This window comes from Sceloporus undulatus, chromosome 3, assembly GCF_019175285.1.
Source record: "Sceloporus undulatus isolate JIND9_A2432 ecotype Alabama chromosome 3, SceUnd_v1.1, whole genome shotgun sequence".
Lineage (NCBI taxonomy): Eukaryota > Metazoa > Chordata > Lepidosauria > Squamata > Phrynosomatidae > Sceloporus > Sceloporus undulatus.
The window spans coordinates 193,873,191-193,888,590 of record NC_056524.1 but is presented as its reverse complement, the minus strand read 5'-3'; the positions used below and the strand labels follow the sequence as shown (position 1 = coordinate 193,888,590).

General features: G+C 38.3%; 1 protein-coding gene across 1 annotated transcript in view; it reads left to right on the top strand.

Moving 5' to 3' along the window:
- The window catches only part of DMBT1 (deleted in malignant brain tumors 1), a 62,393-nt gene that overhangs the window by 37,581 nt on the left and 9,412 nt on the right, over positions 1 to 15,400 (top strand). Inside the window, 2 exon segments of the mRNA XM_042458483.1 lie at positions 6,873 to 6,907; positions 12,409 to 12,419. Of these exon segments, the coding sequence (XP_042314417.1) occupies positions 6,873 to 6,907; positions 12,409 to 12,419 (46 nt within the window).

Sequence of the window (15,400 nt, the reverse complement as noted above, 5' to 3'; positions counted from 1 at the left end):
GTCTCCAGGTTTATTGGCCAACACTCAAGCCACTATACCACCTGAATCCAATGGACTAATATAATATCATAAATGCAAATGAGAGACTGTTGAATTTAGAAGGGCATAACATTAAATATGGGTGGCACGGATATTTAATGTATAATAAATGGAGAGAAGATAAGGAATTTAAAAATCATGTAATAAGAAAAGGATTGTTAAGAATTTGGGAACATGGAAAGAAAAAATTTTACAACAAAATACCAAGGTGGACGTCACCACAGGAGGCACACTTTGGGAAATTTAAAAGGACACAAGAATACTGGATTACATATGAAACAATGTTGGAAGAGGGAGAAGGAACAACTTGGAAAATGAAATCTAGAGAGAAGTTGGAGAAGGAGGGAATAAAATTAGAATGGTTCCCATATAAGCAATTAGAGGAAAGGTTTAAGAAAGATTCGAAAGAAGAAGGTATAGAAAGAAGGAAAAATGAGTGGGATGGTATAATTGGTGAAAAACAGAAAAAGAAAAAAATACAGTATCGAAATACTATAAAGAATTGCTAAAAAGAGAGTTGGAGCAAGAAGGTATAAAGGATAATATGATTAAATGGAGTCAAATGATTGGACATAATATAAATCTGGAGGCATGGGAGAAATCGTGGTTAAAGACTAACAAATTTACTTTAGCACAAAACCTAAAGGAGAATTATTACAAAATGTTTTATTTATGGTATTTGACCCCGGTCAAATTGTCAAAAATGTATAAGGATGCAAACAAAACTTGTTGGAAATGTGGGAAGGCGGTAGGGACCTTTTACCATATGTGGTGGACGTGTAGGAAAGCGAAGCAATTTTGGGATAACATACACTCTGTAGTAAGAGAAATAATAGGAAGGGAGATTCCAAAGAACCCAGAATTGTACCTTTTGAACATGACATGTAAATTAGGAAAAGAAATTGAAAAAAAATACTGGAAAATTATGTTATACATGATCACTACAGCGAGAGCGCTATATGCCCAAAAGTGGAAAGGGAATCAGATACCCTCTCTGGAGGAATGGTTTATAAGAGTACTGGACATGAGAGGATCAGATAAATTATCCAGAAAGCTGAGAGAAGATAGAGAGGAAGAAGTGGAAGAGGAAGATGAAGAAGAAGATTGGAACTTGATTGTACAATATTGGAAGAGTATAGAAGTAGAGTGAAGGAATAAGAAAATACACAGGTGTAGAGATAGTAATACATAAGAGAACGTAAAGTATATTAGGATTGGGAGGGGGGGGGGGGGAGAGAGAGGGAGAGGGGGAAAGGAGTAGGATATGATGGGTTAAGAGAAAATTGTATGTAATATGGAATGATTTTTGTTTGTAATTATTTTCTCTTTTTGTGAAATAAAGAAAGGAAAAAAAAAATAATACAGTGGTACCCCGGGTTACGAAAATAATTCGTTCCGCCGCCGCGTTCGTAACCCGAAATCCTTCGTAAGCCGAAAAAGCCATAGGCGCTAATGGGGAAAAGCCGCGATTTCGTGCGAAATAGCGCCGAAAAGCACCAAAAAATTTTTCGTAACCCGAAATAACCTTCGTAACCCGGAACAGTTTTTTCCTATTGATTTTTTTTCGTAACCCGGAAATTTCGTAAGGCGGTGCTTTCGTATCCCGGGGTACCACTGTATCATAAATGCAGAGATGCGAGTCTAAAGAATGGTTTTGCAAAGTGCAGCCCAATGGACTGCATTCCCTACTAACACTACCAGATTGTTCCTATGGATCCTAGGGCCTGCCAGAGGCATATTTTTATTTTTAAAAGGGTTTTGGTGGGGAAAAAATATTTTAAACTTTTTTTGGTGGGGGCTATATTGGCTGTACAGCTTTTCAAGATCTCCTGGGGGGACTAATGTATTCCCTATAGCCTTCCACTGTTCCTTGTATATAGTCTAAGGAAATACTGTTTACAAAGCACACCAATTCACAAATCTAGGATGATCCTTAGAGAGTCATTTGTTGCTGTGTCTTGGCATATTTTAATCCTTAAATTGTTTTTGACTTGTTTTCATCTTTAATCTTGACATGTTTTAATCTTTAAATTGAATTTAGAAATTCTTCCTGCCTTTACAGAGAAGAATGTTACAACTGGTAAGTACTGCAGAATTTTAAAAAAAAAATTTTTTAAAGCAATACTAAATAGCAAATATTTTGAATTATGAAATATGCTAATTATATTTTTCACCACCCTTTGTAAACCATTCTCATTTGGGAACACCAGCAAATTCTTTATCATTGACACTGGATGAACAGATTTCAGTGTTAATTTAAAGTCTCTTACAAAGGGACCTAGGAGACCTTATGTGATTATGGTTGGGACACAGATGATGCTCAGGTTGTGTGCAAGCACCTTGCCTGTGGAAATGTAATTGAAGCTCCAATAATTGCTTGATTTGGTAAAGGCTCTGGTGACATCCCCCTGGATACTGTCCAATGAAGAGGGAATGAAGGATCTCTTGAAGAATTCTCCCACAAGGGATAGGAAGGGAGAAGGAGTCCATAATTGTGGTCATAAGGAAGATGTTGGCATTACCTGCTCAGGTACATCCACTGCCAATATGATGGAGTCATTTGAGTGTTAGACTATGAATCTGGAAGACCAGAGTTCAAGTCCCTGCTCAGCTATAGATACTCACTTGGTGGCCTTGGGAAAGTCAAATTCTAAGCCTGAGAGGAAGGCAAACACAAACCACTGAACAAATCTTGTCAAGAACACCCTGCAATGGGTTTGCTTTAAGGGCACAGTAGTTCTTCCAGTTATTTTAGTATATATTCATTTGTCTTATATGAAGACATGTGTATGTAAATGTAACATATGTTAACATATAGTCTAGCGAGAACTCCGTGCAATATTTCTTTCTTGTCTTTATAATTTAGAAAGTTTCCAGTCAACTACACAGCACAATCTTCTTTCTTCTGGTAAGTGGTGATGAATCTTTTTAAAATTCTTTTTAATAAAGCTAACAAATTCCAGCTTGCAACATTCACAGACTGTTGGGAGGAATTGTCTTTGTTGAAGTTTTAAAAAAAAACAAAAACAGATTTTAAAGAGAGAGTCAATAGCACATATTATGAGATGGAACGTATGGTAGTTTAATGGCCAAAACTGATGGCCCTAAAGGGGTGGCTTGACACCACCCCTTTGATCGCCAGATCAGGGCCATGGCAACAACACATAATAGCCCCCAATCTGGCATTTTTCAGGTGCAAAAAGAAACTGCAAAATGCTACTCCTTTTTGCACTGGAAAAAAGGCATCCTTTCCACTGCCACCATGACTTTTTGACACTCCTGTGGCATGTGGTGTCTAAACGCCATGCTGCCGGAGAGCTGAAAAGCTGACACCATATAAATGACCAGTCAGCTTCATGGCAGCTTCCTGCCAGCTTGGGGCATGTGTCATGCATATGCCATGCACCCGAGTCGCCAGGAAGCCAGCTTTTTTTGCTGGTCTGTTCTGGCCCTTAGTCTCCATCACCTTTTGCAAGCATTCTTCATTTGGAGCATTGACAAGTCCTTTGTCCTAGAGACTGATGGATGGAGAAAACAGATATCAGGGCCAACTTGAAGTCTATTACAATGGGAGCTGGGGCATGGTATGTGAGGCATATGATTCTCAGGAGGTGTGCAGGCAGTTTGACTGTGGAGTTGTCATTGAGAGCCAATTTGATACAGACTCTGGCAACATCCTCCTGGATGGTGTCCAGTGCAGAGACAATGAAGGATCATCTTGAAGAATGCTCTCACAAAGGATGGGGAGTCCATAATTGCCATCACAAGGAATATGCCAGTATTATCTGTTCACTTACTTTATACATTGATTTGCCCTTTATCTACACAAATATAAAATATAATTTTTCAGCCTCATAAGAGCTCAATGCATGTTTGTCTTTTTAATTTAGAAAGTTTCCCATCTACCACACAGCCGAATCTTCTTTCCTCCAGTAAGTGACGGTGAAGCTTTTTCTTGCATTTTAAATAAAAATAACAGATTACCATTATACACATATTTACTTTCTTTATACATTGATTTGTCCTTTTTCTAGACAAATATAAAACATATATTTTCAACCTGGTAAGGTTTAATGCAATGCGATGTTATCTTGTCTTCATATTTTAGAAAATTTCCCATCTATCACTCAGCAGAATCTTTTTTCCTCTAGTAAGTTATATTGAAGCTTTTCCTTGCATTTTTGATAAAAATGGCAGATTAGCATTATAAATATATTTTAAAACCATATACTCAATAGACTAATGTTGTTCCTGTGTGCTTTCAAGCTGTTTCTGACTTATGGTTATCTTAAGGCAAACCTGTCGCAGGGTTTACTTAGCAAGATTCATTTCAGACCCTTAACCATTTTAGTTACTCTTCTTTGGACATGCTCCAGTGGCGAAACTGGACCATGTCCAAAGAAGAACAACTAAAATGGTGAAGGGTCTGGAAGCCATGCCCTATGAGGAACGACTTAGGGAGCTGGAGATGTTTAGCCTGGAGAAGAGAAAGTTAAGAGGTGATATGATAGCCCTGTTTAAATATTTGAAGGGATGTCATATTGACGAGGGAGCAAGCTTGTTTTCTACTGCTCTGGAGACTAGGACCTGGAACAATGGATGCAAGCTACAGGAAAAGAGATTCCACCTCAACATTAGGAAGAACTTCCTGACAGTAAGGACTGTTCGATAGTGGAACACACGAGTGGAGTATCCCTCCTTGGAGGTCTTTAAACAGAGGCTGGATGGCCATCTGTCGGGGATGCTTTGATTTGGATTTCCTGCATGGCAGGGGGTTGGACTGGATGGCCCTTGCGGTCTCTTCCAACTCTATGATTCTATGATTCTATGAGACAGGCTGTGCCATTGCCTTTCTCTGGGGCTGAGGGAATGTGACCTGCCCAAGGTCACCCAGCGAGCTTCCATGGTCAAGTAGGGATCCAGACACTTGTCTACAGTGTCATAAGTCAACACTGAAGCCACTACACCACCAGATCCAATGGACTAATATAATGTCATAAATTCAGAGATGTGAGTCTAAAAAATGGTTTTGCAAAGTGCACCCCAACAGACTGCATTCCCCACTACCAATACCAGATTGTTGTTGTGGACCCTAAGGGGACTAATGTGTCCCCCTTGCCTTCCACTGTTCCATGTGATAGGTTCACCATGTCTAAAGCATTATTTTTTACAAAGCACACAAGTTCACAGATCTTGTATGGCTCTTAGGGGGTCATTTAGTTCTGTGTCTTGACACATTTTAATCTTTTAAATTGTTTTATCTTAGAAATTCCTCTAGCTTCTACAGAGAAGAGTGTTACACCCGGTGAGTATTGCTGAAGATTTTTAAAAATCTGGCCAAGCAGAGGCTGGATGGTAATGTTTCATTCCAATGAAGATGCCATGACACAGAGGGAGGAGGTGTAGACAGAGAGCATTTAAGCCATATCTGCCCTAACTCCTCCCTCTTTCTACTGCAAGCCCATCCATCTGCTTTTAGAGAAGTGGTTGCTTTGAGGTCAGAATAGTAAAACAAAAAAGTCTAGGGAAAAGTAGCAATAGAAAAATGCATTTAAAAGTTTTATTATCTAAAGTGTTCAAAAAGTAGTATATTAGCAATAATTCTCTGACATTCAGGCAAACTGTATGTATTCAAGGCTGTGCGCTTTGCCAGAAGATGAAAACAATCAATAGTATACAACATGTATTTGCATACTGAATATAAAGTACAGATTTTGCCAATGTAGATAAAAGGCTGAAAACTATATATCCCAAATGACATACAAAATATAAAAATGTCCAACAATCAAAGTGCATGTATTGGCATAAATGTATGCACTCCCAGAGGACATAAAATAAAAGTTAATGTATAAAATCAATAAAACCAAATAAAACTAAATGCATTTCGACTACATGTCTTCTTCAGTGGAAAAATGAGCTGTTGTAACAGCACAATGATTTGTCTATTAGCATGGAACCATCAAATGTAAGTAAGGAGTAAGTTAGGCAATCAAAACTAAATTCTGGATGCTCCATTGAATTGTAGTGCTATATGGAGCATCCAGGATTTAGCTCCAGTGGTTGCCCTTCTCTGGACATGTTCTACTTTGTCAATATCCTTCTTGAACTGGATATTGTATCCCAGGTGATGTCTGGCCAAAGCAGAATAGAATAACACTATTACTTCCTACGATCTAAATACTAACCCTGTTGATGCAGCCCTAGCTGCACTGGCTTTTTTTGGCTGCTGCATCATACTGTTGACTCATGCTTAGTCTGTAATATACTAAGACCCCTAGATCCTTTTCACATGTAATGCTTTCAAGCTATGCATTCCTCATCCTTTTGTTATTGTTTTAGAAGACTATAATGAAGAACAGAACACCAAATTCTCATTTAATGGCGGGGGGGTGGGGTTGTGGGGCTTTTTTTACATCATAATTGTCAGGGTCGAGTTGAAATCTATTACAAAGGGAATTGGGGGACAGTTTGTGACAATGCTTGGAGCATGCATAAAGCTCAAGTTGTGTGCAGACAACTTTCATGTGGAGAAGCCATTGAAGCTATAGGAAGTGTCTGGTTTGGTGAAGGCTCAGGTGATATCCTCCTGGAAAATGTACAGTGCAGAGAGGATGAAGACTCTCTTGGAGAATGTTGTCATAAGGGATAGGGAGGCCATCATTGTCACCATAAGGAAGATGCAAGAGTCATTTGCTCTCGTTATCTTCCTTCTTATCATTATCCATAAATGTCATATTATACACTATTTATGGGCTGTAATATCTGCATAGCAAATATAGAAGAATTTTCTGTTTTATATTAGAGAAGATATTATTATTTTCTCCTTATTTTAGGAACAGTATCCTCTACTACAGAGAATCCCACTACAATTAGTGAGTATTGTTCCAGTCTGTGGGGGTAGATTTTTTAAACAAATAATATTATATGGTTATTTTGCACAGAGGAACACATCCATATAACAGAAAAGATCATATGAAAATCAAGTATTTTCATTCAGCAGTATTGTAGGCAATCCAGTAAAATGTTTTTTGAGTTTTTTTGCAAATTGATTTTAAGCCTTTAGAATTGAAAAATCTATGCCCCAGATTTGTTTTATTCAAAATTAGGATGCAGTTTTCTACATGTGGTGCATTCAAATGATGTTGTGATAAATTGTATTTTAACTGGTCTCGTACATTTGACACAATATATTTTGACATAACATTTTAAAATTGTTTTCAACTTATCTAACCAATTATAACAATCTTGTTTTAACTTGTCAAATTGTTTCATATCCTTTCAGTCCATTTAAATTATGTTTCACTGTCCTGTGTTGCTCAAATTGGTTAATATGAATTGAAAAGTTTGCCAACCTGAGAGTCTACGTGGTGAAGCAGATGGGTAGCTAGGAGCGGCCTTTGGCCTCTTCAACCATGATCATTCCATGATGATCCTGGGACTGTGGCAACTGAACAGCATGGCCCCTAATGAGTCGCTGGCAGGAGTAGGTTTTTACTGCTCCTTAGGGCTCCCTTAGGTGGCCTCAGAGCAACTTCCAGCCACTCCAGGAGCATGTGTTATCTGAACACCACACCACTGGAGTGGCTGGAAGCCACTCTTTTTGATAGAGAAGGTTATAAATAGCTTAAATAAATAAATATTTGTGGGCTATGGTTTCAGACATTAAAACTAGAAAAACAGTTGGGCAAAATCAACAAAATACAACAGAGGTGCTGTATAGACAGCGCTAATGCACCGTGCTGGCGCCATACTAGGGTTAAGGGACTGTGCAGCAACCACATGGTCCTTAACCCTAGTACGCTACAGCATCGTAACAATGGCAGTGCCCTATATACACAGGTGCTGCCATTGTTACGTAAGCGCCGTGCGGCATCCACACGTTGCCACATGGTGCTTACATAATCAGTGCACCAATGGCGCACTTGTTACACTGCACCTGTGGCTTTAAAAGAACCCATTTTTTGTGGGTTCTTTTTCATCCACAGGAAAGCCGTGTGGTTTGGTGGCTGCGGCTTCCCTGCAGAGGAAAAAATGCCACCGCCAGCCTGGACAACATGGAAGGTATGTACCAGGCTCAGTAGAGTGCTTCCAATAATGTGAAGCAAAAATAATAAGCAGGAAAGGGGTTTTTTGGCATTAATTTTTATTTTTATTACGCTTCCAGTATGATCATATAAGACATATAAGAACAACATAGATAGCACAGATAAATGACAGGCTAAATCAAAACAGAAATGTACCCAAAAAGAGGGAAAGAAAGAAAGAGAGAAAGAGGGGGAATTCCTCTGTGATAATGAAATATTACTCTTTGAGTTTAGAAAAAACTCTTGTGAATCTTTTTTAAGATGTTGTAAGAGAATAAAGACTTACCTACATGTGGAAGAAAGTCTTGAAGTTAAAAAATTTCAGAAAAAAAAATGGTTAACATTTAAGAAGAGACTGATTGTTAATCTCATGAGTTCTATCCGAAAAAGATTATTTTTAAACGGATAGTGAATGATACAGGCCAAAACATTACTTTAATAATGTTTCTTTAATTTTTTAAATGATAAATTGATATTTCTTTTCTTTTCTTCAGCTTCAAAAGAAAATACAACATCTGAAGCACCAGGTATTCTATAATAGTGTCAGGCGTTGACCTATTCTTGCTAGCAAAAGAATGCATCCTTGCACATGTTATTGTTACTTTAAGACCAAAAGACAATAATTTAGTCCTGCAGTCTGTTCCCAGTCCACAGAAGCCAATGGGATGCCTATAAGAAGTCAGAAACAGGGCCTGAGAAATTGCACTTTCCCATTTTTGTTCTCAGTAACCAGTTTTGACAAACTGATATACCAAGGCTTTATGGTTCTTAAACTGGATGTGATACATGACTATTGTTACTGATAGCCAATCATTTTTTCATATTTTATATTCAGTCATCTCCATGTAGAACATCCAATTTTTTTATTTTTCATGTTAATAATATGACAATAAATGATTTTTGCAGAATATAGTGGGTTCTTCCCATCTGGGGGGGTGGGGGGTGGATAAGGGAAATGTGGGAACTCAAGCTCATATTAGTCATGTGTGCACGCCTGCATCAACATGTCCATGAGCACACACTACTATTGGCTAATATGGGGTGGGGTGTTCCATTGGAGATCTAATCCACTGATGGCAAGTGTATTTTGCAAGTATCTTTTCTTTAGCCTTGTGCCCAGCTGGGTGAGAATGATGAAGGTTGTAGTCCAACCCAACTGGGTGACACCAATTTGGGAAATGTTTGTGTAGGATCCACTCTGTCAGTAGTATGATTATCTCATTTTATATTCTATATCCAAGCTCCTGCTCAGATGAAAGATGCAGCTGTGAAATTCATTTTGAAGTCTACCACAAGGGGGATTGGAGATCTGTAATGATATTCAGGACCTGTAAGATTTCAAGGTTTTGTGCAAACAGTTTGACAGTGAAGAAATAATTTCTGCCCCTGTTCCCCAGTGTTTCATCTGGTCAAGAATTCAGTTAATGTACTTCAAGATGATTTGTAGTGCAAGGTGTGAAAATCCACTGTTAAAAACTGTTTCTTTAGATAGAGGAGAGAGATAGAAGAGAGAGATCAGCAATAAAATGTTGCAGAGAACATGTATGAATATCATCTATACTTCTCATGCAAAGTAGAGACAGACTAGGACAACTACCATGATTTCAATTCTAGTTGTCACTGTTATATGCCAAGGGTAGAGAAATAAGCACCCCTTCAACTATTGTTGGACTGAAAGTCAAAGGATTCTTCACAATTGGCTGTGCTGGCAAAGACTACTGGGAGTTGCAGTCAAACAATGTCTGGCAGGTCTATGGTTCCCACCTGAGTAAAAAAGGTGATCATAGAGCATAAGTGAACCAAGGGCTTGCAGCTTCTTTTTCATCTGAGCTTGGAACAAAAATGGAATGCATATAGAATTCAGATTCATACTCCAAGGGGTAAAACAAACTGGCAGATTGGATGATGCATGCCTCCAAAGTAGTCGGAAGCCACTCCAAAGCTGTGTTCCGGTCATTTGGACTGCAGCAAAAAGCAGTTTAGATAATTCAACTCTTGTTGGCCTTTCCGTGCATGGCCCACTTTGGGAACAGGCCATGTGGTTAGTGGGATTCAGACCCGCTTCTGGCTGTAGAGGACTTGGGCTGCTCTTTCTTGAGCATCTGCTCCAGCCCCAAATGTAAGCCTTCTTCCAAACTCATTCTCTTATTGCTTTTTGCATGTGACATATCCAGAATATTTTATGCTGTATTTAAATAATTAAATACAGCAATTATTAAATTAAATGCAGCAACTATTTTAAAACAATTAAATAAACTATATTAAATATTGTTTAATACTAATTTATCTTTTTTCATTTATTAATTTTGTATTATCAGTTCCTGGAATAAGCACCCAGTATACAACCACCACAGGTCAGTAGATGACTTGAGAGGCTCACTATATGTTTAAATAATTTAAAGGATTCATTGAGAATAATGCCCTCTGATGGCTTCTTTTCTCTTGTATTAATTTGGAACTAGAAGCTCAGTGGCAAAAACAGATCCTCTAAAGCCGTATTTATTATTATTATTATTATTATTATTATTATTATTATTATTATTATTAACCATTATTTATAAAGCGCTGTAAATATTTGCCTCCTATATGAAAAGACGGAGGTTGGAGAGGCATTGGACTACGACTCCAGAGATCAGAGTTAATTCCCTTCTTCATCATAGAAACCCAGTGGGTGCCTTGGGTGTGACATGCTTTCTCAACCCTAGAAAAATCCATTATAGGATTACCTTAGTATTGCCACAAGTTGACTTGGAGACACAGAACAACAATAACACTTACTCTCACTTATACTCACTTGTTCTTTAGTTCTCTCGTGTTTCTTTTAAAAATAAGTGCTTTTTCCAACTATTGCTCTTTCTAACTATTTTATGTTTAAATATGAGCTGTAAAAACTGAGGAACCAAAGTATTCATCTAACAATTGGATTCTTTATTTTCTCTCAAGGAGCATCAACACTTCTGCCTAGCACTCAGAAATCCAGTACTTCTGGTAAGCTTCCAAACAAAAAATCACTTTCAGTATCATTTATTTCAATCCAGCCAAGTGCAGTCCTGCATATTTCTTACTCAGAAGTAAGTCCCACTGAGTTCTATGGGGCTTATTCCCAGCAGAAAGTATGCATCAGATCCCAGACTCTATACTTTATCAGCTATACTATTGAAAGATGTTTCTGTTTAATGTTGTATTTTGTTTCCCCCTGCTATTTCTAGCTCATCATTCTCCATCAACACAATATGCATCAGGTATGTTATGTATGTTCATCATCTCATTTGCATCTATGCCATACTTAAACTATCTTCACCACACACTTATGCTGCTTGGCACATAAGCCCCAGTTTTCATCAGTGAGATGTTGGAGGGTATGCAATGATATTTTGGTTCAGTGAATGGACTGTTTGCTTCCCAAAACTAGAATGGCATTTTCAAGAGATTTAGTTTCCATTTCTGCACTGAAGATTACTATTGCATTCAGGTATTAGCTCAGGTCTTGCATGACCAGATGACTGAAAGGTTACATAGACACAGTTGCGTTTTATCACCACACTGATAACAGCATATTCCAAATGGCTTAAAAATCACACCCAGTGGATTCATATACAGTGAGCCCTTATTGTCCGCTGGGGTTTGGTTCCAGGACCCCACCACCCCTGTGGATAACAAAAATCTGTGGATGCTCGAATCCCATTAAATACAATGGCATAGTAAAATGGTGTCTCTCATATAAAATGGAAAATCAAGATTTGCTATTTGGAATTTATACTTTTTTGGTAATATTTTTAAGCTATGGATGCTTGACCACAGATAAAGAGGGCCTACTGTATATACCGAATAACATTGGGATAGAATTATACCCTGTGATATAATGAAGTACCCAGAGGCAAATAAACCATTAGCCAATGCTAATACATAGACGTATGCCCTGTAAGTAGGACCAGAACTGTCAAAAAGTACCTTGAACACCTAACCCAAAAAGATGGTCCACAGAATCCATGGCTGGTGGCATCAAATGCCACTGACAGACTGGGATGAAGGTGCAGGGTTACACATTTCTCCAGTGATTTTCCCAATAAAGGTTAGTCAGGGTAATTCAGACACAAATCTAGTCCAGAACCAAGACTGAAATGGATTTAGAGAACCAGTTTCCTCCAAAGGTTTCTATAGGTACATTGCTATGGTTCTGTTTAGCATCTTTCCCCAAGTGAGGAAGTTAGCAACTGAGTAGTTTTCATAAATCAATTGGTTCAAGATGGTATTTTATAATTTGTGAAAGGTTCTACCCTTAAACTGGCCATCTGTGTATATTTCTTTTCTCTAGAAAATCATTCCTGTGGTGGAAATCTTTCTGGACCTTCTGGTTCATTTTCTACTCCATTGTATCCATCAAACTACCCTAGCAACTCATGGTGTGTCTGGGACATTCAAGTAACAGAAAATCATCAAATAGAACTCCTATTTGAAGATTTTGTGTAAGTAATGATACAGATTGCTGTGATAAATGAAATAGAAATTCAATCACCATAAATTGTAATTTGCCTTTGTAGGGTGCTTTTTATTTTAAATGTTGTGTAGTGATTGGTTACACAATGCAAAAGGATCTTGTAGCACCTTTGAAAATTAATTGAGTGAAAGAAGTTGTAACATAACAACTACATAACAGCCAAATAAAGCTGCTTCAGGTCACTTTGGAGGATGCTGTTTAAATGACACAGGACCTTATCACACACACAATTTTAAACGTTTTGGGACCGAGGGAGGCACTCTGTGCACGCGCGTGCTGCAGAAAATGGAGTTTACCGCACACATCAGTCCTCCAAGAGGCCCCGTTCGTCCCCCGGCGCGCACACCCGTTCGCATCCAGCTGACGGTGCCATTTTTGCTGATGGAAGGTAATCTGTCAGGCAAAAATCACGCCCGTCAGGACTGGACGCAAATGGATGCGCGCCAGGGGATGGAACGGGGCCTCTTGGAGGACTGAATTGTGTGCGGTAAACTCCATTTTCTGCAGCTCGCACGCACACGTGCATCCTCCTTAGGTCCCCAAAACGTTTAAAATTGTGTGTGCGATAAGGTCCATAGTCTCAAAGGTCCTACAAGATCCCTTTGCATAGTGATATTCCTCACTAACAAGGCTATGTCTTTGAATTGGTTACAGAAGTTTATAGTTGATTTTGAGGGTAGGGTTCAGGTCCATAGATGGCTCCTTTAAACTTTAAAATATAACCAGATCAGATTCACTGCCCCAGTGATCTGGAAGCTACCAGTTGCCACAACCTACAACTCTGATTGAGCCCACACAGCACAGAAAGTTACCTTAGGACCTTACCACACAGGCTCCCTGGAACGGAATGAGAACAGAATGTTATCTCTTTGGGAGAAAGGCAAGTGGATGAGGGCCATTTTAGAAACAATGGCAGAGAAGAAAAGTATTAAATTTTCTCTTCCATCCCATTCCTATGCTAGTTTTTCTATTCAACCTGAATTTACCCATAACTGCTTAAGAATGATCTCAAGATGAAAAAATGTACATGTTTCCTATGTTCTAGTGAAATCAAAAATCAAACCTAAGGACCAGTTCAGACATTGGACATTGAATGGATTGATGAATGGATGAATTTATATACTGTTACACAGTGAAGAAATTTCCTTGTGGCACCACACATTCTAGACAGTCACTGGTGCTGATCTGAATGATCTTCTTATAGTCAAGGTCATCCATAGGCCTTTTTTCACCACTTTATGATTTTACTTTAACTGCTATAGCTGCATCATAAGGAATCCTGGGTTTGTAGTTTGATGAGGCACTGGAAGATCTCTCTGGCTGAAATTCTTAATATCCATTCCTAAACTGCAAAGCCAGGATTTCATGGGACAGAACCCCAGTGAAAGTGAAATCATAGACCCATAAATGTGTAGTGTGGATGGGGCCTAACTTATCTGTTGTCCTCAATGGTTACAGCCATTCATATTTTAGGAGCCACTCATATTTTGTTTTAAGTAACTTAAATAATTTGGCCTCATGAGCAAATCTGGTCACCCCACTGTATATCCCTGACTTCAGGTTATGTATGAGTGAGTTAAACTGATCCCAGTGCAGATCCTTATGGGGAGACCTGGTATTTATACCCTTGCACTAAAAGAGCACTATGTAGCACACACATTTCTTCCATACGCATGGGAAAAGCATGTCTGAATTGACAAAACAAGAATCTCTTGCAGATCTGTTGGGGGAAACCAGTAACAATTTATTACTTTTCTGACAACTTACTATAATTTTAACTGCTCCTAAAAAATGTGTATGATGTAGTTCTTGCAGCTTAGTGTTGGGTGTTGGTAGAAGAAGAGGTTGAAAGCATAAGAATTAGCACTAACATATTAAAGTTAAATTACTATTTGCATATGATTTGATAATGTTTGAAGCTGAAGAAGATTTAGTTAATTAAGTATTAGTTAAATTGTTAAATGTGTAATAGCATTTATGTTAATAGGATTGGTGAATGATAAATAAAAGTAACGTGAATTGCTGGTTGTTATGCAGAAGTAGTGTTGTTGGTATTTAATGATTAAAATAAACAAACAGCTCTTGAGATATTTGAAGATTGCTGTCTTCTCAATCTTTTCATTTTTCAACATTTTTAAGTTGTTGGATAATGCATTTTATTTTGGTTGTTTAAAACATTGGGGTAGCAAATCCAGTTTTAATAAATTATTTCCATGTTCTTGAAGGGGGAGCAATAAAGACACTTCCTTCATCTCACAAGTGTATAGCAGGGCTCTGCAAATGTTGACTGACCTGGGCATGTAGCCACAAGCCCCATTGTTTGCCCCAGGTCTGGGCAACTTCTGGGGCTTGGCCTCTTGTAGGATCTCAGTTCTGTCCACCGCCATCGCCACCCACTGACTTTCCTTTTTAAAAAATTAAACTGCTCCTTCTCCCATTATTTAACCAAAATGGCATCCCTCTCTTAGAGGATCCAGGGGGAAAGTTTGCTATGTTTCTGCCTGCCCCAGGCTGCATAATGCCCTGGAGATATTTTTTATTAAATCAAAAGTAAGCCAGATTTTTTAAAAAAAGGGGGTGCTCAGAAATGGCATTCTGAATAGCTCTTTTGGGCTTTGCCTAACCTTTTATGAATAGCTGCATTTCAAAATACATTCAAAATGTTTCAAAAATATCCAGCATTTCTTAACTCTTTAAACTTTCCTTTCCTTCCACAGACTGGAAATTACGAGCCGCTGCATTTTTGATTTTGTAGAAATTTTTGATGGCATTTCCTCAA